This window comes from Hyla sarda, chromosome 9 (genome assembly GCF_029499605.1).
Source record: "Hyla sarda isolate aHylSar1 chromosome 9, aHylSar1.hap1, whole genome shotgun sequence".
In the NCBI taxonomy this organism is placed as follows: domain Eukaryota; kingdom Metazoa; phylum Chordata; class Amphibia; order Anura; family Hylidae; genus Hyla; species Hyla sarda.
This window is the reverse complement of record NC_079197.1, coordinates 103,461,947-103,489,220: the sequence shown is the minus strand read 5'-3', so window position 1 is coordinate 103,489,220 and position 27,274 is coordinate 103,461,947. Positions and strand designations below refer to the sequence as shown.

At 41.2% G+C, this 27,274-nt stretch overlaps 1 protein-coding gene across 2 annotated transcripts in view; it reads left to right on the top strand.

Moving 5' to 3' along the window:
* Positions 1-27,274, top strand: part of AMOT (angiomotin) — a 76,808-nt gene that overhangs the window by 9,997 nt on the left and 39,537 nt on the right. For both annotated transcript variants that reach the window (XM_056539446.1, XM_056539447.1), the window contains exons 2-3: positions 18,786-18,893; positions 21,657-22,521. In XM_056539446.1, the coding sequence (XP_056395421.1) occupies positions 21,695-22,521 (827 nt within the window). In that variant the 5' untranslated portion in view covers positions 18,786-18,893; positions 21,657-21,694. The remainder of the gene's footprint in view (positions 1-18,785; positions 18,894-21,656; positions 22,522-27,274) is intronic.

Sequence of the window (27,274 nt, the reverse complement as noted above, 5' to 3'; positions counted from 1 at the left end):
CAGAATTCATGAATTCCTAAAATAAAAATGCAGCATGGAGCAGTATTTATTTATTTTTCTTATGTCCTGTTAATTGATGGATACCATGATGAAAACCTGACAGAACCCATTAAAATCATTGGGGTCTGTCAAGCTCCATTGGTGTCCGCTGGGCATTGATGAAGCAGATATAGGGGGGGGGGGGGGGGGAAAACAACGGAGCCTAAATGCTCATGGATCTGTGTGGTGCAGATCTATTATAGGTCACACATAGAATGTTATCTCTGTTTGCCTTTTACCCATAGAATATATTTTGTGTTTCAGAAATACCACAAGAATCTGCATGCTCTTTAGCAATGCTACATTACATAGCAATGCTACAAGACATGCTTAAAGGGGTTATCCAGGGAAAACTTTTTTATATATAATTTATATATATTAAAATCAACTGGCTCCAGAAAGTTAAACAGATTTGTAAATTACATCTATTAAAAAAAATCTTAATCCTTTCAGTACTTAAGAGTTGCTGAAGTTGAGTTGTTCTTTTCTGTCTAAATGCTCTCTGATGACAAGTGTCTCGGGAACTGTCCAGAGTAGAAGCAAATCCCCATAGCAAACCCCTTCTACTCTGTGCGGTTCCCGAGACAAGCAGAGATGTCAGCAGAGAGCACTGTTGTCAGACAGAAAAGAACAACTCAACTTCAGCAGCTGATAATTATTGGAAGGATTAAGAATTTTTTTTTTTTTTTTTTTTTTTTTTTTTTTTTATAGAAGTAATTTACAAATATGTTTAACTTTCCAGAGCCAGTTGATTATAAAAACATTTTTTTCCCCTAGAATACCCCTTTTAAACTCTGTGACAAAAACTCCAAACATCCTCAACACTTATGTGATGGGTGAAAATGACTGCAATTCCCTACTATAACAGTTCAGTAGTCGTGAGCAGGTATTATAATATGTTGTGAACATTGTCACTATATCCGCCATTGTCCAGCAGAATACAGGCTTTGTGTCCAGGCCGAACTGACTCTCCTAATCCCTGTCTATCGGATCTGTTTACAGAGGTGACAATTTTGGTAATTATTATTTATACTATTATTTAATAAAGTCTCTTAGGTGACGCTTTAGTTCTTTCTATGTTTTGGTAATATGGTGGTTGGGTGTGTATGTACTGAAGCAGGGTCTATGTGTAATGAACTTCCTTCTTCTATGACCTGACAGCAGGCACGTGACCAGTCACAGATTCCATGTAGAGTTCTCTCATAGATTGCTCTGTTCTTGGTAGCTTCTGTCTCACCATTGTAGTATGATCAGATATTTTCAAGGCTGGGGTCCAGAAGATGTTGTGTGTAAGTTATTATAAAGGGTAAGCAGCACACGCAGATTCCTACATGCTGACGGATTTCCTGCAAACTCTTTTTTTTTTTTTTTTTTTTTGCTGATCTTTCCTTGTCCGTCCCTGGCCACTGAGTGCAGAGTTTCCGTTCCAGCGGCCCCTCTCCAGAATGCTGCCAGGCTTCCTGGTTACAGAGATACTAACCCTTTCATTGCTATCGCTCCCGATACGATAGGATTGCACACTGCTGTGTTAGCATGTAGGTTCAGACTGTATACTAGTGTTTCCCAACCAGAATGCCTCCAGCTGTTGCAAAACTACAATTCCCAGCATGCCCGGACAGCCTTTGGCTGTCCGGGCATGCTGGGAGTTGTAGTTTTGGAACAGCTGGTGGCACCCTGGTTGGGAAACACTGCTGTATACCAATACCACCAAGTGTGAACTTGTCTTTTTATTCTTTTTATTGGTTAGAACTAGAGATGAGCGAACTTGCAGTAAATTCGATTCGTCACAAACTTCTCGGCTCGGCAGTTGATGACTTCAGGTGCTCCGGTGGGCTGGAAAAGGTGGATACATTCCTAGGAAAGAGTCTCCTAGGACTGTATCCACCTTTTCCAGCCCACCGGAGCACCGGAAAGCTGAACTAATTTATGCAGGAAAAGTCATCAACTGCCGAGCCGAGAAGTTCGTGACGAATCGAATTTACTGTAAGTTCGCTCATCTCTAGTTAGAACAGCCAAATGTTGTTTATTTGCATAAGAAATATGAATAAAAAAATCGAATGTTCCCTCGGCTATGATCCATGCCTCTCATTGTCTTGTATTTGAGAATGTTTTATCGCTGGATGTACATTCCCATAGTGCAGGAACGGGACGGTATTGAAGCCAAACATTACATCACAGTTGTGGTTTCTAAAACTGCTACCACAGTGGTGGAAAAGCAACAGCAAAAACTGCAGGCGATTACGAGTGTGAATGTGCCTACAAGAACAGAATTTTCCTTCTTCTAGGTCGGTGTTTTCCTAATAGTGTGTCTCCAGCTGTTGCAAAACTACAACTCCAAGTATGCCCGCACAGGCGTTGCAGCAGCTGCAGGCACAATGTTTGCACACTCTATTTAAAGGGGTATTCCAGGGAAAAACTTTATTTTTTTTATATCAACTGACTCCAGAAAGTTAAACAGACTTATAAATTATCTCACACAATAAAGAAAAAGAACAGAAGGAAAGCGACTCTGTATAATGGTGGTACCAGTATTGGGGGTCTGCGGCAGTTGTCAGTGTCCAGTTATTCCGTAATACCTGCGGGGTGCATGCGACTAGATAAAGTATCAATATATAACAATAAAAGAATGCAGCATTCACTCACCGTGACAACGGCATCAACGGTCCCGGCTGGAGGGGATCGCGGGTCTTCAGGACTTCAGGAGCGCTCAGAGGCTACAACCGGTTTGTTTCACACGCTGCTGCGCGCTTCGTCCGGCCGGACGAAGCGCGCAGCAGCGCTTGAAACAAACCGGTTGTAGCCTCTGAGCGCTCCTGAAGACCCGCGATCCCCTCCAGCTGGGAACGTTAATACCGTTGTTCGGGGTGAGTGAATTCTTTTATTGTTATAGACTTGTAAATTCTATAAAAAATATCTTGATCCTTTCAATAGTTATCATCTGCTGAAGTTGAGTTGTTGTTTTCTGTCTGGCAACAGTGCTCTCTGCTGACATCTCTGCTTGTCTCGGGAACTGCACAGAGTAGAAGAGATTTGCTATGGGGATTTGCTTCTAAACTGGGGGGTTCCCGAGACACGTGTCATCAGAGAGCACTTAGACAGAAAAGAACAACTCAACTTCAGCAGCTCATAAGTACTGAAAGGATTAAGATTTTTTTAATAGAAGTAACTTCCAAATCTGTTTAACTTTCTGGAGCCAGTTGAGATATATATATATATATATATATATATATATATATATATATTTTTTTTTTTTTTTTTTTTTTTCCTGAATAACCCTTTTAAGAAGAATACAGATGGGAAGACTGTAGAAATAGTACAGTAAAGTACCTTTTTATAGTAGTTCCTAATGGGGCTTGCCAGTGCTCAGTAATAAATATCTTGTGTAAACTTAGTATGTGTCAGCCAGCACCAAAAAGGTTGGGTGGCTGCCTAGCGATATCTGTTGTCACAAATGCATGACTCTACCCAACCTCTATGCTCCTGTGTAGATTTGTCCGTGTTGCCATAGACCGGCATTGTTCTTTATTTTCAGTGGGGAAGCAGTGAATGGTGAAAGAGACAGTAATTCTATGGTGGAAGCTTTTTAGTCAGCTGCGGCTTTGTTCATGTGTGTTGGAGCCTCCAGTGCAGATTTCATTAAAGGGGTACTCCACCCCTAGAATTCTTATCCCCCCCTATCCAAAAGATGGGGAATACGCTGTCTGATCGCAGGATGTCCCACCGCTGGAACCCTGCTTTCTCTGGACCAGCACCATTTATGTTCAGAACACTGGCTTCGGGTGGCCATGTTCGTGACGCCATGCCATGCCCCCTCCATTCATGTCTATGGTAGTGGGCGAGATGGCTTTGATCCAGCCAGTACAGCTTTCACGTCCCCTCCCATAGACATGTATGAACAGGGCGTGGTGTGATGTCACGACCACAGTCGCCCAAAGCCGGGGTTCTGAACATTCTCCGGGCCGGAGATCGCGGCGGTTCCAGCAGCCGGACACCCCGTGATCAGATAGCATTAGAATGTATCCTACCTTTTTTTTCTGTAATAAGAAAAATATAATGGCCCTTGTCAGTTATGTAAATCTCAATTCTCTAAATGTTTTGTTCTTGTAATACCAGTAGTGGTGGATGCCATAATGTCTTGTCATATTGCTTTACTTATTATGGTAACAGTGTTCTTTAGAAAATTACATCAGTTTTCCTTTTCGGAACATTCTTATTGTCATATTATACAAAGGATACAAATATTAACACCCCTCTACTTAGGTCGAAGAAAAACTTAATAGAAACACATTATACTTTTACTACTTTAGTTGCTTTGGAGATAAAAGCTGAACAATCCCAAGCATTATTGAAATGAGTGCACTCTGCTTATCTGCCAGTCAATAAAAGGGAGGAGGGGGCATTGTAAGTGAGAATTCTTGCCGAATACAATGACATCAGACATGCGAGGAGCAGACAGAGGAAATGGAACCTCTCCCAATTCTCCTCTTACCAGGGCAAAGTACACAGTGTTTCATAGATCCCGTGGGGAGGAGAGTTTGCTGGACCTTTTATATTAACCCGCCATTATTGATTGTTTCATCCCAACCGGTTTGCACACTGAGCGCTGATGTAACATTTCTTAGCATGTCTAATGGCTTGCAGAGCGTTGGCTGCATTGAATTGTGGAGCCTCACATGATTCTCATCAGCGAGGAGGCAGCCGCTCCAAGCCTCTTACATCAGCATCACTGTTTATATGCAGTGGGAGGCATCATAGTGGGGGATGGAGTTGTAAGGTTTTTGTATTTGTGTGTTTCCCTGGGATGGTTGTAGCTTACCTTACTCCCCTTCTTCCCATTCTACACGACCACTACTTTCCCAACACCCATCTGCGTTTAATCAGAAGAAAGTTTGGAAACAATTGCTGACTCTGGGTACATAGGTATGGTTCACTGTAAGAACAACAGCAAAACATGAGTGGAATCTCTGTAAGCAGTCATGGGGGCGTGGAGGCATACGGAGTCTCTGCAGCTCCATGCTATGGGGCTCAAGCACTTTCTTTGCCACCATATGGTGCCCTTTGTGCATATAACTCCATAATAAGTCTGTTGGAAATTGACACAGTATTAGTTATGGCTGTGTATGCACTTTATTGTATTTAGATAAATTATTTGTTCTGTTATGAAAAATTGATGTTTAGTTATTTATCAACAGTATGTCTAGTATAACCATGAATCATTACCCATGATTAAATGTCTACATGCAAGTTTGAAGCATTGTGCGGATGTTGTGTAATGGCAGAGCCTCTCTGTTATGTTGGATCCTGCAAAAAAAAAAAAAACACGCTCCTGAAACGGATTAAACGTAGTGACTAGTAGAATTCTTTCAGTCCATTGAAGTCCTGCACAGGAATGCTGTGGTATACGTCGGCATAGCATTCAGCTGGTAAATAGACATACACAACATAGGTTACATCTTGGAATATATGGGCAGGGCACACATTGGCCTGTAGTCAGTGGGGTCTGCGGTGGACTTTCCACAGTAGAAAATCTGCTGCAGAAAGCCTGCCTCCATTCAAATTCGCAGCAAGAAACAAGCTGCCAGTTCGCAGTCAAATACGCCCATGTGAATGAGCCCTAAATATTTTTTAGTGCGGGCTCACTGGATTTATGTAGAGTCACACACCACACTAAATTAAGCGAGCCTGTGCACTGCCAGGGAATTAAATTGGTTATCCACCATAAGCTGATTTTAGTAGGTACCTGTCTGACCGCAATTGATATTCTTAGTAGAGTTGAGTGAACTTACAGTATATTGGCTCGTAGCGGTCCTTGCAGCTCGGCTGTTGATTACTTTAGTCTGCATAAATTAGTTCAGCTTTCCAAGAGCTCCAGTTGCCTGGAAAAGTGGATACAGGCCTTGGAGACCTAAGACTGTCATCCCGGACTTTTCCAGGCAACCAGAATCCTTGGAAAGCTGAACCAATTTATGCAGACTAAAGTACTCAACAGCCGAGCTGCAAGGTCCGCTACAAGCCAATTTACTGGAAGTTCCCTCAACTCTAATTTTTAGGAATGATGGGATTACTTAATTCTGTCTGTACACGTTATAAAATCTGATGTCAGAAAACCCTGTACAATATGGCAAGATACTAAATGCTTCCAGACCAACTAGCTTTTATCCTCAGTAGTTGTTGTTGTTTTTAATTGTTGCCATGATGATATAGATGGTTGGTAGATAGTAGGAATAAGCTTATATTTTCTGCATTCTTCATGTCTCCATCCGTCTTGTGGCAGCTGGTCCCTTGTGCCCTGCCTCTGGCAGCAGGTGGGTTAACTGACATCTACCTGAAGTACAAAGGTAGCTGTAGCTTTTTGTCCTCCTGCTGAATAGCCTTACCTCTAGGAGGTTTGCTGAGGCCTTGGAGAATAAGAAGTATCAGTTGTCCTTTGATCAGTGTCCCCTTGTTAAGTGTATGCAGAGCATTGAAATGACTCAGATTTCCGCCCAGTTCTGGCCTTTGTTCTGCATTCCGCGGTTTTATATTATTCTCTGTCCCTCTGGAATCTGCTGCAAACAGACTTTTATCCCCAGTAAAAATACACCAGGAAAGCTCCATCAGTGTATGTGAGTGGTATGTTGCAAATATGTTTAACTTTTTTTTTTTTGGAATCCTAATTGCATTATTGCTCAGAAGCATATGATCTTCTTAAAAGGACACATGATTTTATAAGAAATAATGTGAGTTCTGTCTTGTTGTTTTGACAAGGCGATTCTAGTTCTCTCACTGCTGTTATTAAAGGATAAGTCTCATGAAAAAAACGTATCCCCTATCCGAAGGAGGGTCCGAGCACTGGGGCCCCCCCCCCCGCGATCTGCTGTTTGGAGCCCCGGCTCTCCATCACAGTGGCGCGTCACGACCCCCTGAACTGAACGGCTCGCCTATAGAGCTATATGGAGGGAGCGTGGCGGACCCTGCTTCAGGCGGGGGTCGTGACGCGCCCCTACAATGGAGAGCCAGGGCTCCAAACAGCAGATGGCGGGGGGGCCCCAGTGCTCGGACCCCCGCAATCTAAAACTTCGAATAGGGGATACGTATTTATTTATTTATTTATAATTTTAAATTTTTCATGAGACTTATCCTTTAAGTCCCTGAGAGTCCTCTCCATGGTATACAAGTATTTCTCATTCTCTTTCAGGGAGGCAGGGCCAGAACTGAGCCGTTTGGTAGCAGTTACTTGCACCTGGACTTCTTTTCCCTTACTTGTCTGGCCAATCACAGGAACGTACCTACGGCCGTTCTCTTATGCCATGACATAGTGCTGGAGAATGTGCAATGGACGGTCTTGCTTTACCTATTACTAGAGATGTTTTGAACCTAACAAGCAGTGAACAGCAGAGAAATGTATGCCCTATTCCTGCTCTCGCTGTCTCAGGAGCTGTGTGTGCTTATACCAGGTAGGTCCTGGTATACCAGGTAGGTCACCGATTGGAATGACATCCAGCATTAACCCTTTATACACTGTGATCAATGTTCATAGCGGCATAAAACAATGTCTTTTAGCTCTGGGAGCTGATTGGGCACAACATTGTTTAGTGTATGCAATCTGACAATCGCATATAAAAGTCCCCTATAGTGGAAAAAGGTAATAAATATGAATAAGCACAAGGTAATAACATTTTGAATCACCCCACATTTTTTTTTTATTTTTTTTTTTAAATAAAATAATATACACAAAAATAAACAAACATTTGGTATTGGTGCATGTGTAAATGACCGAAATATTGAAATCTAAATTAATCAATGGTACTGCTAAAAAATAAAATTAAAATTGTTATAGGTCAGAAGAGGACAATTTTATGCATCCTTATTTTATTACAAAAAGTTATAATTTTTTTTAAGTAGTAAAATAAAACAGAACCTATATAAATTGGGTATCATTGTAAATATATTGACCTACAGAATAAATATAACATATCATTTTTTACCAAAAAGTGTACCGTCGAGAAACTGAATCTCCCAAAAGTTGCAAAATGGCTTTTTTAATTTTTTTTTATTTTGCACAACAAAAATTTTTTTGTAGATGTTGTGGTACCACGAGTCATGTCCTTACAAAGTACTGTTGGTGGCGCAAAAGCACACGCTCTCATATGGAACTGTAGGTGGAATATTGAAAGCTTAATACCATTAGAAGGCGAGGAGGAAAAAAGAATGTGTAAAAAGCTTTAAAAATTTTTTTTATAAAAATTATATAATTAAATAAAAACATTTTAAAAAGGGGTACTCCCGTGGAAAACATTTTTTATTTTTTTTTCTAAATTAACTGTTTCCAGAAAGTTAAACAGATTTGTAAATTACTTCTATTAAAAAAATCTTAATCCTTCCAATACATTTTATGGGCTGTATACTACAGAGGAAATGCTTTTCTTTTTGGATTTCTCTGATGTCACGACCACAGTGCTCTCTGCTGACCTCTGCTGTCCATTTTAGGAACTGTACAGAGCAGCATATGTTTGCTATGGGGATTTTCTCCTGCTCTAGACAGTTCCAAAAATGGACAGCAGAGAGCACTGTGGTCGTGACATCAGAGAAATCCAAAAAGAAAAGCATTTCCTCTGTAGTATACAGCCCCTAAAAAGTACTAGAAGGATTAAGATTTTTTAATAGAAGTAATTTACAAATCTGTTTAACTTTCTGGAACCAGTTGATTTAAAAAATTTTTTTAAATTCTTTAAGTTAAAACAAGGGTCCACATTTTGGCTGGGTTCACACTTGGTGCTTTTTACATTCTGTCCTCTGCATCATTTTATAGCCTTGTGCAGGTGTGCGTGTTTAAATAAAAATAAAAAATAAATAAAAGAATCATGTTTTTCATATCTACGGTATCGGTGTTTGTGGCAGGTTTTCTCCTTTTTAAAAAAAAAAAAACTATTCCTTCTGAGTGTGAACTGGCATTTTCAACACAACTCCTAATCTGATGCTATCCATGACGCTGTAGTATAGTCTTAGTACAGTTTTCACTGGCATTATACAAAACTACAGTAATAAATGTCTTTGTAGCATATGCTGTCTTCTTGTTCCTCCAATCTTGTATAGAGGCATACCAAGTGTTGTGTCTTGGATTGGTACAGAGGACGGGCATGTTCCTGTACTGTATTACTGCTTTGCTTCGGGAGGAGAATACCTTTGTCATATTGAGGATCTATTCGATGGCACATAGAGCGTCTGCAGCGCGTCCCTAGTTGCATTTCCATATTGTCAATGTCAGAAGTAATAGAATTGCCTGAGCGCTAGGATAGAAACTGCAGTTTGAAGTTTATTCCCTGTGGTAGTAAAGAAAATAAGCCAGAAAATGAATGCCTGCCTTCACATATAACAATTTTATCACAGCTTTGATGTGGCTATAAAAATGACCGAAATGCCGTTTACTTATGTAGCCTTACTTTTTTTTTTTTTACTATTTTGCCTTCTTTGCCAGCATGAATGGAATGATAATACTCTCTCTTCTAAAATATTACAGACTCCAGTATTGTCAGCATGAAGACTGGGCCCTGTTACCATAATAACCCGTCAGAGCTCCACTTTGCATCCTATGCACTGTAGTTGCTGTGGAGTCAAGAACTTTCTTTTAGACTATTTTAACAAATGCACAGGAAGATTGTAGTTACCCATGGCAACCATTCAAATTTCATCCCTCTAGTATTGTTTGAAATATAAAGCCAATTTGGAAATAGTCAGGTCGGCACTTCCGTTTGTGGTGGTGGTGCACAAGGTGGGAGCAGACCAGTATATGGAATAAGGAGTCCAGTACTCACCGGTAATGCTAAATCCTGTGGATTTATTGATCCATGGTAGAAATTGTTACATGAAGGAAGCGTTTCGGCATATTGCTTTCCTCAGCTTGCTGCCTATGGCAGCAAGCTGAGGAAGGCAATATGCCGAAACGCGTCCTTCATGTAACAATTTCTACCATGGATCAATAAATCCACAGGATTTAGCATTACCGGTGAGTACTGGATTCCAAATACTGAAATATAAAGCCAACACGTGTTTAGTTGCTATAATTAGAACTGCTCTTCTTTTCCTTTTGCGGCAGTTTTTATACATTACCCTGCATCTCCAGCATTTGTAACTCTGTTTTGAGCTATGGGAAAATGTGACATTTTTCCTGTTGGTGAGGGATGTTCCTTATTCTGCTCATGTGACTCAGTCTGTGTGGTATGGATTGTCAGGTTTTGGCTTGGATCCATACACCTGCTTCTCACCACACCCTACATTGCAGAAGAATGCAGGCAGCTCTGGAATATGTTTACTGAGCCGCACAGTTTACCCGCTTTACCTGTATGATTTGCAGATTTTTAGTTCACTTTGACTTTCCACCTGCGTAACGTCCTTAATTTCATGTACTTCTTTTCTTTATGGAGTTGTTCATGTCTAATATTGGCACTGTGACTCGTGTTTAGCTTGAAATAACCACAAAAAGGTATCTAGCTATATACCATGACATACCCATAAACCTCAACAGATCAAGCCTGGTCTACTTTTTGTCTGCATTTGGTCTGTTTTATTTTTGGGACAGAATAACTTTAGTCTTTGAAATTCCATCCCACAAAGTTTATACTAGCGTAAAGCAGACCAAACAAAGACAAATGTAGACTAGGCTTGATTTTTTTCATATCAACTGGCTCCAGAAAGTTAAAGAAATTTGTAATTACTTCTATTATCTATTAAAAAAATCTTAAAGGACAACTGTAGTGGTACCGTTTTACATATGCCCGGGCCTCAAAAATAAACAAAATGAACTCATACATACCTTCCTACGAGCCCCCGTTGGTCTGGCACAGGCCTCACGGTCCGGCAGTGCTGACGTCATTCCACTTCCTGGGAACTGGGAAGCCACAGAGCTGTCGGCGTATCACCGGCCGCAGCGATGTCCCGCCCCGGCTGGTGATAGGCTGAGCCGACTGTCATGGAAGGAGCTCTAGCCGGCTTCTTACATGACAGTCGGCTAAGCCTATCACCAGCTGGGGCGGGACATCGCTGCGGCCGGTGATATGCCGACGGCTCTGTGGCTTCCCCGTTCCCAGGAAGTGGAATGATTTCAGCACTGCCGGACGGTGAGGCCTGTGCCAGACCAACGGGGGCTCGTAGGAAGGTATGTATGAGTTAATTTTGTTTATTTTTGAGGCCCGGGCACGGGCATATGTAAAACGGTACCACTACAGTTGTCCTGTAATCCTTCCAGTACTTATCAGCTGCTGAAGTTGAGTTTTTCTTTTCTGTCTGACAACAGTGCTCTCTACTGACGCCTCTGTCTTTCTCAGGAACTGTTCAGAGCAGAAGGTTTGCTATTTTCTGCTACTCTGGACAGTTCCTTAGACAGAGCGAAGTTCGCTCCATGCAGCAGATAACAGGGGGTGCTGCAGGATAGATCGTGGGGTCCCCAGCGGTGAGCCCCCCGCGATCAGACATCTTATTCCCTATCCTTTTTGAAATTTGGGTTTGCTGGATGCCAAGTAGTCCCATTTGCTTCTCCAACTGTTTGGCCTATTCCTCGTGCACATCAAACAGAGCAAGTGTGCAATGATGATGATAAAAGCATCAACCCAATTCTTCTGAGGGATTTCTCCTTGAGAAAAAATAGGCTATTGCCATTGAATAGAAAGCTCAAACTCCATTTATTTATTTTATTCATAGTTGTCCAGAAGATAAGTAATCTCATGGAAGCACAGAAAAGACTGTAGAAGAAGCAATGTATGTGTAACCTGTTTAAAGACATTGTAACTCAGATTCTTAGATGGTAGAGTGAAAGGAAAATCAATATACGTCCATTTCTTCAGTGTTTTTTCAAACCTCAGATGTTACCTTTAGCGAGACAGCGGGGGTCTTCTGTGATCTCAGTCACTGTAGATCTCATGTCTGATGTTGGAAAATACTATTGTTTAAAAGCCTTTTCCCATCTCAGAAAGTGACATACCGTAATTTTTTTTTCACTCTATCACTTCAAGCCCTTTAATCTTAGGATTGGTGGGGGTCTCTGTAGTCATACCTCCACCAGGGTGATGGCATAACCTAAAGTAGGAAAAACCCTTAAAAAAATGTAAAAATAGGTTGGCTAACCCTTTTTAGGTTAGGCTCCTATGTGCTTTGTTTTGCTGCATATTTTCCTACCCATTTTAGTCAGTGGGTAGCAAAATCAGCCACGTATTTTGCTACCCATTGACTTCAATGGGTAAGAAAATATGCGGCAGCAAGAATATGGCGCGTGTGACCCAACCCTAAATATAGCCATATTTAAAAGCTATACATTGTGGGGGAGATTTATCAAAACCGGTCCTGAGGAAAATTGCGCATGGCAACCAATCAGATTGCTTTCTTAATTTTTCAGAGGCCTTTTCAATAATGAAAGAAGAAATCTGGTTGCTATGGGCAACTCAACAACTCATTCTCTGGACAGGTTTTGATAAATCTCCCCCTATATGAATGAAATAGCAGTTTTTTGATCCAACCTTATGTAGATTCTAAGAATTATAAAAATGCTAACCTAATGTAAGGAAAAGAGCGAATGCAGAAATGTAAAGTTGTCATTACTGAGCAGCCGGTGTTACAGGTATGACAGATACAACATAGTACTGTAACAATGAGTTAATAGCTGCCATTAGTCCTGAACAATCCTCAACAAAGAGCAAGATCTGGAAGGAAGTTCACAATCCAGTCCGATTTCCTGCAGCACTTAATCTCCTATTTTACAGCGGAGTATCTTGTGTATGCAGGCAAACCTCACTGAGAAAATACTTTCGACAAGCTACAATCTTTCAGAAGTCCTTTCCTATTCATCTATAGACCTGATAGTGTTTCAGGAATACATTAAGCTCTTAGTTATGATTTCCTAGATTCAATGTGGGGAAAGTGGTCTTTATTATCTTTATTTTACAGTGTGGTCACTAGAATAGTGATGGATAGAACACAATTTCCTCATCACAGGTTACAGTGAAGTAATCTGGTAAGCTCAGGTATGTTGGAGCACCCTACATATATTAGGGAGTGCTGAGGCATCCTTACTTAACAGGTGCCAGAGCAGCATACATCCAGTCACATTGAGCAGGCTGGGACCTGTACTAGAACATTATACCACTGGTGGAACCGGAGGAAGAGATTGAGCATTGCTAGCCTTTGCTTTTTTTCTTCTTCTGGCTCTTCTTGAAGTACACCCCTACTACCCCATCAGTTCTGGTGTTTGAGTCCTATTCACACTCCTTATGTAGTCAGGCAATAAAAAACTAGAGACTAAGAAGTCAGACTGGCACCTGAGGTGATCTATCGATGTCCTAAACTCTCTGACATCTTGGCTCTATTATACTATACAGGTTACAGTCTCAATAGTGCAGATGAAATACCTATTGGTTATTGTGGTCTAATGTTACAGGTAATGAATGGTTCAGGCAGCAGGATGGACTATTCATGCTGTCCTCCAAGGCTATAGTCCCGTGGGACTAGGCCAGAGAGGTACAGTCATGGCCGTAAATGTTGGCACTCCTGAAACTTTTCTAGAAAATGAAGTATTTTTCACAGAAAAGGATTGCAGCACATGTTTTGCTATACACATGTTTATTCCCTTTGTGTGTATTGGAACTAAACAAAAAAAAAGAGGAAAAAAAGCAAATTGAACATAATGTCACACAAACTCCAAAAATAGGCTGGACAAAATGATTGGTACCCTTTCAAAATTGTGGAAAAATAAGAATGTTTCAAGCATGTGATGCTCCTTTAAACTCCCCTGGGGAAAGTAACAGGTGTGGGCAATATAAAAATCACAGCTGAAAGCAGATAAAAAGGAGAGAAGTTCACTTAGTCTTTGCATTGTGTGTCTGTGTGTGCCACACTAAGCATAAACAGGAAGAGGAGAAAACTGTCTGAAGACTGGAGAACCAAAATTGTGGAAAAATATCAACAATCTCAAGGTTACAAGTCCATCTCCAGAGATCTAGATTTGCCTTTGTCCACAGAGCACAACATTATAAAGAAGTTTGCACCCCATGGCACTGTAGCTAATCTCCCTGGGCATGGACGGAAGAGAAAAAATTATGAAAGCAGCCCCAAACAAGTTCCAAAGATATTCAAGCTGTCCTGCAGGCTCATGGAGCTTCAGTGTCATTGCGAACTATCCGTCAACATTTTAAATGAAATGAAATGCTATGGCAGGAGACCCAGGAGGACCCCACTGCTGACACAGAGACATAAAAAAGTAAGACTACATTTTGCCAAAATGAACTTGAGTAAGCCAAAATCCTTCTGGGAAAATGTCTTGTGGACAGATGAGACCAAGATTTTTAGTAAAGCACATAATTCTACTGTTTACCAAAAACGGAATGGGGCCTACAAAGAAAAGAACACAGTACAGTGAAATATGGTGGAGGTTCAGTGATGTTTTGGGGTTGTTTTGCTGCCTCTGGCACTGGGTGCCTTGAATGTGTGCAAGGTATCATGGAATATGAAGATTACCAACCAAGATTACCAGATTTTGGGTCGCACTGTACAGCCCAGTGTCAGAAAGCTGGGTTTGCGTCCAAGATCTTGGTTCTTCCAGCAGGACAATGACCCCAAAGTTATGTCAAAAAACACCCAGAAATGGATGGCAACAAATTGTTGGAGAGTTCTGAAGTGGCAGCAATGAGCCCAGATCTAACTACCATTGATCCCCTGGGGAGAGATCTAAAAATTGCTGTTGGGAAAAGGCGCCTTCCAATAAGAGAGGTGTTATTGATGGTTATAGGAAGCGACTGATTTCAGTTATTTTTTCCAAAGGGTGTGCAACCAAATATTAAGTTAAGGGTGCCAATAAATTTGTCCAGCGCATTTTTGGAGTTTGGTGTGACATTATGTCCAATTTGCTTTTTTTTCCTCCTTTTTTTTGGTTTAGTTCCAAAACACACAAAGGGAATAAACGTGTATAGCAAAACATGTGTTACTGCAATTCTTTTCTGTGAGAAATACTCCATATTCTAGAAAAATTTCAGGGGTGCCAACATTTACGGCCGTGACTGTATGTGCACATTGTTTTGTAATATACAGATAAAATATGTGAAAGCTCACCATGAAGCCGCCCTCGGTCCCCATGTATCTGTGTCTGAACTGTCCTATCACTTGGCGAGTATGTAATTTATAGTGTTTGTGTTACGATTTAAGTAAAGGTCGCATGATATTAAACAACGCACCTTGTCTTGTGAGACAGGGAGGTGAGAGGTTAAACCTGATGGGGTTTGTGCTATTTTCTTGTGTAATCTTAGTAAAGGAAATAGCAAAGTGTTGCTTTGAAATGATTCAGTTTGTGCCCCCAGATTGTAGTGTCAGGACATAGAGATCTGTCAGTGACCAGCAAAAGGTCCTGCAAGCTGAGAAGTGGACTTCAAAGGAAATCCTTATCGAATACATTCGTATTAACAGATCCTCAAAGCCTTAGAATTGAAGGGGATGTCACTTTAGTGATACATATACTTACAGGGCAGGCTTTTATATTCTCCTCTATTAGTGATTGCTTAGATTATGTGTGTGGAAATATTATGGGGTCTATTCCTATTAGGGATCGACAGATTATCGGCCTATAATCACGATTTTGGGTATTATCGGTATCTGCAATTACCTTGCCGAAAGCCCCCACCGCACCGCCCCGGCCCCATTGCATCCCCCATCCCCGGTTTTATAATTACCTGTTCCTGGGGCTGGGGTAAACGCTACTTCTGGCTCCTGCTGCGTCCTGCGTTACGCTGCGTGCAATGACGAGTGACGTGACGCGATGTCACCGTCGGTGTGCACAGTGACAGCTCAGGAGGACGCTACCGGAGCCAGATGTAGAGTGGACCCCGGGAACAGGTAATTATAAAACCGGGGATGGGGGAGGCAATGGGGCTGGGTCGGTGCGGTGGGGCGCGGAACGGAGTGGCGGTGATAGGACTCGGGAACCCCGGCCAGACAGGGGGAGAGAAGCGGGCGGCGGTCTATGGCACCACAAAAGCCTCTGTAGTTCATTGATCTAAAGCGCCCGCTTTAAACCAATGATCTGCAGCGGTGTCGCAGGGGGGTTAAATAGCCGATAACTTATACCGAAATATCTGTATAAGTTATCGGCTATCGGCCCTAACCTCCACCGATTATCGGTATCGGCCCTAAAAAAAAATATCGGTCGATCCCTAATTCCTATCCTTATAGGTTAGGGTGCTTTCACACTATAAAAGTGCACTCCTTATGAATGTCCGTTATAAAAATAGGGGAAATCAGCAGTTATACGGCCGGCACTAAATCACTAACGGCTATTAGAAAATCCCATTATAGTCTATGGCAGTGGTCTCCAACCTGCGGACCTCCAGATGTTGCAAAACTACAACTCCCAGCATGCCCGGACAGCCAACGGCTGTCCGGGCATGCTGGGAGTTGTAGTTTTGCAACATCTGGAGGTCCGCAGGTTGAAGGTCACTGGTCTATGGGATTTTTCTAATAGCCATTTTAACCCATTATCGCCCGTTATTTTGTGACGGGCGGATGAATGGGCGAAATAGCGCATGCACTAATTCTCCCACAAGTAGTTGTAATAATACAGTGTTACAAAGCTGCTCGCTCTCTTTTAAAATTTGCCATATGTATTGATAAGAAATGGAAAACTGGAAGTGTTGGGGCTCATTCCCATGGTAATTTAAAGAGGCAGAATATTTAGCATCACAATCTGCATTTGAAATACATGTGGATTCTAAAGCATCCATTGATTTCAGGGGGAGAATTAAAGGGGTATTACCATGGAAAACCTTTTTTTTTTTTTTTTTTTTTTTTAAATCAACTGGTGCCAGAAAGTTAAACAGATTTGTAAATTACTTCTATTAAAAAATCTTAATCCTTCCAGTACTTTTTAGGGGCTATATACTACAGAGGAAATGCTTATCTTTTTAGATTTCTTTGACATCATGACCACAGTGCTCTCTGCTGACCTCTGCTGTCCATTTTAAGAACTGTCCAGAACAGGAGAAAATCCTCATAGCAAACATATGTTGCTCCGGACAGTACCTAAAATAGACAGCCGAGGTCAGCAGAGAGCACTGTGGTCATGACATCAGAGGAATCTAAAAAGATAAGCATTTCCTCTGTAGTATATAGCCCCTAAAAAGTACTGGAAGGATTACGTTTTTTTAATAGAAGTAATTTACAAATCTGTTTAACTTTCTGGCACCAGTTGATTTAAAAAATAAATAAATAAATAAAATAAAAAAGTTTTCCATGGTAGTACCCATTTAAGGCTGAAATGCACAGATAAGGGATTTGAAAAATATAATTTTTATTTTTTATATTATTTTTTTTAAAGCTTTTTCATTGTGTGAACAGGCCCTTTTGGTGTGTGTGTGTGTGTGTGTGTGTGTGTGTGTGTGTGTTTATGTATATATAATGTTTTGCCTTGTTTGTTTAGCAAGGTATGCACAATTTTTTTGCATATGCCATTTCACGTGCTTCAAGGCCTTGCTGTCTTTTTTTTTTTTCCTCACCAGCCTGTCACTTCCTAACAGCCATCTAGCTTGTCATCTTCAAAGAATGTGAACTGGGTGTTTGCTATTGTATTACTTTTATGATCCACCCTGCACCTTTATGGGGTTATTGTTAGGTGTCTGGTTAGGCTTTACTTTCTCGAAATGCTGCTGTTGTTTGGGTAATAAATAATTTTCAGTAACAAACTATATTGAGTTTATTAATAATTGAAGGAAACTTTGTATTAGTAACTGCAGTCCAGGTTCTGTAGTTTCAATGTGGAGCCATATAGTGCCTCTACATTGTCGATGTATTGTATGTTCTTGCGATACTATATGCAACAGTTCTTCACATTTTACGTCTGCAGTGGTTGAAAGGGGGATGGATTAAATAGCAATTCCTATGGTGATAGAACATTGCTGGAATCACCTGATCCTACCTTGCAGAGCTGGACAGATTTTATGTTCTTGTGATTTTGCTGCAGACACCTCTGCAAAATTTATACAAAATATTTACAACAGTAGAAAGCGAACTGTAGAATCATACAAAAAACTATAGATATTCCATTGTATATCCAAGACACTTCTATAAGGTGGGCAAACCAACTACTCCCCTCATGCCAAGACAGCACTTCTCATCCTCCACCCACAGGTAATAATGGCTGTATATGTGATCACCCCGGCAAGCATGTGCAGCCATGAGAAGTGCAGCCATGAGAAGTGCAGTCTTGGCCTGAGGGAATTAGTTGGTCTGCCCCCTTATAGAAGTGCCTTCAATATACAATGGTATATCTTTGGTTTTCTTCTATTATACTGCAGTCCGCAGTGTTTTATGTGCCTGGAGGACTACAAGAGTATCACCAGGAGGATAGCAGTGGGCGGCAGGAGTATATCTCCAGCCTTGTGCGATTTGTGAGTGGTAATGGTCTAGCACTCACTAAGTATAAGTGGGTGTGTTCAGTATAGGAAATGTACTTCTATAATATAGTGGGTGACCAGAGCGGCTCCTGACTTTTTATCTTTTGTTGCTTTATTACCATTGACAACGTGCAGCCTGTTAATAAATGTTCAGGGATAACATGAAACCTTCCCCACAGTCTCTGGTCACCTCCACAGCTAGAGGTAAAATATATAACTTGTTTCTTATTTTATCGCTGCCTTTTGTTGTCTTTAAAGCCTCATATTCAGATAATTTTTTTTTTAGTGCTGACATCTTTTATGTAGTTGGATCCTGTCTAATTTAATATTTACATGTATTTTCAGACTGCAGAAGGCGGCAGACAGAACATTCCTCATAGGTTCACGCACCTCCTCATGACCAGAAACACGTTACAGCGTTGGTGGGAAGCAACCCTCACCAGACAGAAATAGGTAAAATAACTTTTGATAAACTCAGAGAAGCCCTTAATTAATAAATTGGGATAATGTCCTGAAAAAGAATACTGGCAGACTTTTAAAAATATCTTAAATTCTCACTGTAAGAGGTATATACCTTATGGGAATAGAAGAAAACCAATGTGGATGAATAAAAATGTAAAGGGGGCAATAAATGACAAAAATAAAGCAATTAAAGGAGATATCCAGTGGTGAAAAACCTATCCCCTATGCTAAGGATAGGGGATAAGTTTCCGATCGCGGGGGTCTGACCGGTGGGGCCCCCCGTGATCTCCTGTACGGGGCCCCGACACCCCGTGGGAAGGGGGCATGTTGACCACCGCAGGAAGCGGCGGCTGACACGCCCCCTCAATACAACTCTATGGCAGAGCTGGAGCGCTGCCTTCGAAAATCTCCGGCTCTGCCATAGAGTTGTATTGAGGGGGCGCATCGGCCGCCGCTTTGTGCTGTGGTCAACATGCAATATCTGGCTAGCGAGCCGGGGCACCGTACAGGAGATCGCAGGGGGGCCCCAGCGGTCGGACCCCTCGCAATCTGACACTTATATATATATATTGGGAAAAAGCCTAAAAAATAGAGACACTCATTGCCAAAGAGAGTAAAACTAAGGCTGCTTTCACACTAAAAATACCTCCGTTAGAAACGTCCATCATAAAAATTGGCTGTTAGAAAATCCCATTATAGTCTATGGTCTAATTGGTTATTAATGGAACTTATTTTCATTGGGTGACTGTTACTAGTGGGGTACCACAGGGTCAGTCTTGGGTCCCATTCTATTTAATAAATTAATGACCTTGTAGAGGGGTTGAATAGTAAAGTAGCAATTTTTGTAGATGATACTAAACTCTGTAAAGTGGTTAACACAATAGAGGACTGTGCCTTGTTACAAATGGATCTGGATAGGTTGGAGGTTTGGGCTGGGAAATGGCAGTTGAGGCTCAACACTGATAAATGTAAGGTAATGCACATGGGGAAGAAAAATCCGGGCTGAGATTATGTATTAAATGGGAGAACACTTGGGACTACTGACATGGAAAAGGACTTAGGAGTCTTAGTTAACAGTAAATTTAGCTGTAGTGACGAGTGTCGGGCAGCTGCTGCCAAGGCAAATAAAATCATGGGGTGCATCAATAGGGGCATAGATGCCCACGACAAGGAGATAATTCTACCGCTGTACAAATCACTAGTCAGACCACACATAGAATACTGTGTACAGTACTGGGCACCAGTGTACAAGAAAGATATAGTGGAGCTGGAGAGGGTTCAATGACGGGAAACCAGGGTAATAAGGGGAATGGGAGGACTACAGTACCCAGAAAGATTATCAGAATTAGGGTTATTTAGTTTAGAAAAAAGAAGGCTTAGGGGAGACCTAATAACTATGTATAAATATATCAGGGGACAGTACTGAGATCTCTCCCATGATCTATTTATACCCAGGACTGTATCTATAACAAGGGGGCATCCTTGGGGGTTCTTTACTGTAAGAGCAGTGAGACTATGAAATTCTCTGCCAGAGGAGGTGGTCATGGTTAACTCTGCATTTCTGGAGAGTAATAACATTACAGGTTATGGATACTAGTTTTATAGGGACAGAACGTTGATCCAGGGATTTATTCTGAGGGCTAGTATGAGGGTTTTTTGCCTTCCTGGTGAGCCATATCCACGCTTAGCTGTTGAGTTTTTAGTTAATGTAATTTTTCTGTTAACCTCCTTACAAATCGCCATTAATGGTTAATCCTTCCTAATAATCACAATATAATATTTTGCACATTTTAAGGCTTTCCTACTGAGAACATTGATAAATGTGATGCAAGTTATGCTTATGTCATGCTTGGCATAGGCTCTTGACAAAGCCGATTATAACAAACATTTTGAATGGATTGTGAGGTATCCCCTCTAGCCGCGGAGGAGGAAAAAGATGCTCGCATCAGACTCAGACTTACAATTAACCGATTCTGGACATCAAAATATTAAACATAAATACGGCTTTATTTAGCCCAAGAAATACAACACAATATTGTATTTATTTTTTGTATTTCTTTAGCAAATTGAAGCCGAATTTATGTTTTTTATTATCTGGCAGCTGTTCTTTATATGCCTAAGGGTACATTCACACTACGGAATTTCAGTAGAATTGCAGAAGCGGAATTCAGCAGTGTGAACGGAATTCAGCGGTGTGAACTCCGCGAGACCCGTTCACACTGCGGAATTTCAGCGTCGGACAATACCGCCACTGAAATTGTTCAGCGCAAAGAAGTAACCTGTTCATTCTTTGCGCCGATTCCGCAAGCACTGCATAGCGGTCAATGGTGACGGCTCAGTGCCCCGCGGCCCTAGTGCCGAAGTATTTTCGGCGGCGGCCGCCAGACGGAATCCCCGCTCGCTGAATTCAACGAGCGGAGATTCCACAGTGTGAACGCACCCTTAGTCTGAGGAGGTCTTTTTACTCTGCTGCTAGAGGGGATACCTCCAAATATACCTACACTGTTCCTGGACATCAAAACAACGGTTGATCGCTCGGCTGTACCCTGCCATTATTGGTCACTACCAATGACATAAAGCGCTAAACAGTGTTGTTGATTGTAGCACAACACCAGAAGGTGAGCACAGCTTTATCATTACTTAATGAAGTATCCTTATTTAGGGTAACAGGACATAGTTGTGCTTTTTGTTCCTTTTTTTTACTTCTTTTTTTTCTGTCTGTCATGAACTAATGCACAATAATTTCTGTTGCAGGTCACTTGGATTCCAGTTTTGAGGTGACTCTGTTGGAGATGAGGACTTCAGAAGAGCAAGCAGCCACCACAGTGTTGCAAAGACTGCTGCAGGAGCAGCTACGTTACGGGAATCCTAATGACAACCGTAACTTGCTGGCCTTGCATCAACAAGCTACAGGGAACGTGCCCCCCTATGGTGGCGGGCAGGTGTCTCAAGAGGGACTGAATCCTCAAGATCCCCAGTTAGTTCCTCATGCTGCCCGCCAGGAGCCACAAGGGCAGGAGATCCAGGTGGAGAATATGATGGAGAAGCAGATACCACTGAGAGCTCAGAACAGTGAAGAGCTCCCGACTTATGAAGAGGCCAAGGTCCAGTCTCAATACTTCCGTGGACAACCTCATGCTAGTGTTGGAGCTGCTTTCTATGTAACTGGTGTGAGCAATCAGAAAATGAGGACTGAGGGTCGTCCCACGGTTCAGAGGGTTAATACAGGGAAAGTTCATCAGGATGATGGTCTAAAGGACCTTAAGCAGGGCCATGTAAGGTCCCTTAGTGAACGCCTCATGCAACTTTCACTGGCTACTAGTGGTGTAAAGGCCCATGCCCCTGTTACAAGTGCCCCTCTTTCCCCACAGCCTGGAGATTTCTATAAAACCTCTGGATCAAATGAAGTATACAGGAATCTATCGCAGAGTGGTGGACAAAAGATGGAAAACAGGGGGCCGCCTCCCGATTACCCATTTAAAAACATTTCCACTCTTCCTACTCAAGGAAAAGCAAAGGAGGTGGGACATCATTATGGGGATCCTAGGGGCACTCAGCAGAATCGCTCAGATGGACCAATGCTCCGGTACCAGCCTCCTCCAGAATATGGTTCATCCAGGTAGGCTTCTTTTTCTGGCTACTTATTTTAATATAATATTTTTTATGTATGGCATGAGAATTGTTTTGGCAGCCTAACACTTTTATGGCTGGAAACATGGGAGTTATGCATCTGTCTTCTGAGCTGCCACAATACTCTGCTCTCTGGTAAGAGGAATCCAGCTGAATGGGACTTTACATGGTTTTCTCCTCCCAAGAGCAGTAGTACCCACCTCTAGACAGGCACCACTGTCACAAGATGAGCATCACCTGTCAGTATTTTTTAATATTAATAATGTGTATATACTGTTTTTTAGTGTTTGGATTCAAGCATACTCTGTTCTGAAATCATTATAGCTTTCTCCTAATTTCTAGTATGTTTTTATTAATTGTGTAACATTTTATCAAATACCATGAATACAATTTTCTTACCTAATGGAGGTTTATACGTATGTATATGTGGCCATACACATGTGATTGCTGTGATCACTCCTGATTCCTCAATACAAGTATCCTGAATGGATAGAGGAGAGGTTAAGCTGACTCTAGACGTCTGTGGCTGCGGCTTACCTCCCTGAGAACAAAAGGATCAGGCACTCAGAATCGGACCTGCCCAATCCTTCTCTCCCTTAAAGTGTTACTGTCATTAGTAAGAAAAAAAATGCTTAAATCAGTGTAGTAATGTGCCCTAAGACCTGTATGCATAATAATATGCATGTATTATGTAAAATACCTTTTGATGTTTGTATTCCTTTGCTCAGTCTTTCTTAGTCTTTTGCATTTTTCTCAGAGGCTGGGGGCGTTTCCCCTGGAGCATAATCGGCTCTACTGCTCCCCTGTCATGAGTTCTGCACAGACCTTTTTACATTTGCAAAACATACTTTCTAAATGCATGCTCTATATAACTGTAATGCAGCCATGTGGAACTATATGGTGCAAGGACAGAAGACAAAACCTGAATTCCCCCCCCAAAATCAGATTTTCTAAATTTTTACAGCTTTGTAAGCAAATTGCATTCTTTTTATAACCCTTAAGCAGCTATGTGAACCTTTGTGGGGCAAATATACAAGAAATAATGCGGATCTTGTCTGTGCTCTGAAGAACAGCAAGGAGATAACCACACCTCTTTCCCCTCACATATTTTGGTTAATCGTTGGCAAAATTAAAAAGTCAGCGACCCCTAGCCGCCATTTTTTAAACCCCTTTTTCCACATCTTTAGCAAGCAAATTTTTTTAATGAAGTATATTAGTAAAATACTTTTTTAAAGGAAGTATAAAATGGAAAAAGTTTCTAATGACAGTAACGCTTTAACATTATTTGTGGGAGGAGAGTTGGGAGGCCCTTGTACACGTTAGATGGTTTACTTTTCACCCTGAAAATAAGGGTGTTCAGCTAACCATTTTCTAATGTGTATTGAGGCCTTAAAAGAATTTATCCTGCATCTAGAAGTTATCCTCTATCTTAAGTATAGGATATAACTGTCTGATCGTGGGGGATCTGACTGCTGCAATCCTAATCAGCTGTCGTAACAGAGCAGTGGGCACTTGTGCACACTGCCGCCCTATCCATTCTCTCTAGTGTATAGAAAATGAATCGAGTGGCGGTCATGTGCACACCGCTCCATTCTGATCGTAAATTCAGATAACCATTCTTAAAATCAAGGGTCTCCAGCAGTCAGATTCCCCCCGTGATCAGTTATCTCCTATCCTAAGGATTGGGGATAACTTCTAGTTCTGTAACAACCTCATTAGGTCTATAGTAATACTACAGTAATACGATTTGCCTACTAGACTTGCTAATCCGCTGTGTATGCATAGATAGGCATATAGGGGACTGCTGAAGGGAGCAGGACTGCAGGATCATAGTAACCAGGGTTTGTTTGTAGACTGTTACCACAAAGACTCGATCTACATAGGCACTACAGACCTAAAATGTTAGTATATTTTTAATCTAGGATCTATGCAAACTTCCTATTTTTTTTTTTTACTGTATTATTTATTATATAAGAATTGGTGCAATACAATTTATTTTGTGTAAAGGTGTACGTACCAATTTAAGGTTAGGTTCATATTTGCGTTGGGGTTCTGTTAGGAGCCTCTGTTACAGACTCTGTTCAGTGCCAGAAAACTAAGTCTGACGGTCCGTTGTAGAATGGACACAGACTATTGCTGAGATCCGATTGACTTCAATGAGGTCCGTTGGGTCTCCATCTGGTGTCTGTTTGTTTAACACGATTGGATCGGACATAAAATTACTGCATGCAGTATCTTTCTTGTCTGTCAGATTCTGCTAAATAAATGGAAGCCCCTGAATGGATCTCAGATGCAAATGTGAACCCCTAATATCGGTGTAAGGCTAAGTTTATTTTCATCTGTAATCTGCACATTTGATACATTTTATGCAGTGTGAACTAAGCCTTACAGTTTCCCTTTATTTTGCTTACATGTGCAGATGTTGACAGTATAGCTAGTCAGATGTGGCACCATTTTGCTATAGCCAGTGACATAGTTTGTACAAAAGTTTAATCTCTTAATAAGTATGTGTCTGAATTAGTCCAGAAGGAGGAGGTAGTGAAATGAGGTAGGGAAACCAGTCCTGTACATTCTTGATGGCTGAGAAATTATACCTGTGAATAGAGAGTGTGAGATGTGACCTACATTCCTGGTAATGACACATGAATAGATCCACCTTCTGGATGTGGGCAGAAGCTGTGATACAGACTGGTCCCAACAACTTCAGTCACACAACATCACACGGCTTCTGAAGAGAACATAAGGCTTTACATTAAAAGGCCAATTTACCTCCTATTGGAAACTTTGCCTCAGTACTGTCCAGCCTGCTCCACTATATAGAGGATGGAATGTACTTGGGGACTTGGTGCAGAAAAATGAGCTGGAACTGCTAGAGGATGAAGACTGGAGGGGCCGCCAAATGATTGAAAAAGGCTGGAGTACTTGTGAGATCGCTGTATATCTGGGCTTTGTGCCTGCTTTTCATGTACGTTACTCTTATTTCTAGAACTTGGATTGTATATGTATTTTGTAACAGAAATTGATTAAGATGTAATTTTGTGGCCACCTCTTAAGGAGGACCTTAAGGAGAAGTCTGTTTAAAATTTTTTTAGGTTTTTATACTATTTTGTGGCCTTGGGTGCCATAATTCCAACTTTGTTTTTGTTTTGTTACCATGACCCTTGTTCCTGACAGTTTGTATATAAGGCTGAGGGGGCGTGAATTGGGCTTACATGCCTCTAAGCCTAGCAGTTTACATCACTTTTAGGAATAACGTTTACACCTACCTTATTTTTTAACTCCCCATTGGCATATCTATATGCCTGTGTCACCTTTCACTGTACTCCTGAGAAGAAAAGGATTACTGGGGTATTCTCTACAAAAAAGAAAGCTTTAGTTTTAGACATAGTGGCCGGAATTGCTGCTCCATTTCAGATTTATTATAAAATATAGAAAGTAAAAACTTGATTTAAGCAATAGATAATTTTACTTTAAAGGGTGTTTTGAGTCAAGACCGGAAGTGGATTCAAAAGGAATGAGAAATATAAAGTATATTGGCGTTTTATTTTTTTTTATTTTTTATTTTTTCTGGATCTACTTTGTTTGGTGATCTGATCTACTGGCTTTGTTTCAAAAATACTGAAGGAAAAACTGGTACAAACAGCTGTGTATTTTTTTTTTTAAAGTAAAATAGATTGTGAAGCAGGGTGGAGGGATAAATGAAAAAAAAAAACTAAACTCTGCCATCTACGCCGCATTTCTGGACTGCCTGGTGACATCATGCACTGTACGTGGATGCTACAGCCAATCACTGGCCCCAGCCGTCAAGTGTAAAGGAAGTGCATGTGATGCCTTGTGAACATAGGTGTTTTTTTTTTTTTCCACCCATCTCCAGCCCCATCATCAATTTTGCTAAGAGCCCAGGAAACTCTTTGAATTATCTACAGGGCATTTTATACTTTTGTAAATTTCATGCTGTTATACAAGAAAGGGTATGTGTATCGGCGCACAAAAAAGGAATGATGGTACGTGGGTTAATTGTACTTACTGTAGTCGACACTGTAGTGAGTGAGATGGTGGCGCTGATTTATTCACGTGTGGTAAAAATTTTGAACGGGTAGAGGGCTCCCTTTAGAAAGAAAAAGATTTGTACTGATGAAGAAAAAACAACGATGATGGTAGTGCAAATGGTAGAATTCTCTGGCACTTCTTAATAATATATACACAGATCACCGCTATAGAACTCACATATAGAACGTCCTGTGGGAGTTGTAATGCTTCTATGTTGCTATAGTGGCGATCAGTAAGACTTCTTGCAACAATGTCCGTTGTTTTGCTAGATACACTGGGACAGGCACGCTGTATTTGGTCTTAATGTATACTCTGCTGGTACGTAATACTTCTGGGCAACGTCCAATCTATATACTATAATGCAAGATCGATGTTTAGAATTAATATATGGACAATTAGTGAAACAGCAGGTACATAGGTAATCTGCTGTTTCCTACCATGAAAAATTCTGCAGCAATAAATGATCTATGTAAGCATTATCTGCTGTTCCACACTATGTAAGTCTGGACAGTTTTACAGAGCCACCATACTATTGGGCACAAGTGGCTTTAGTACATTTGCCTAAAAAGTGAGCAGGCACAGACTGGACTCGGCGTGGTCCGCGGGCATATACAGCAACCAGGAGAATTCGCGCTCCCGTTATCTGTTATCGTTATTTTTTCTTCATCAGTACAAATCTATTTCTTTCTAAG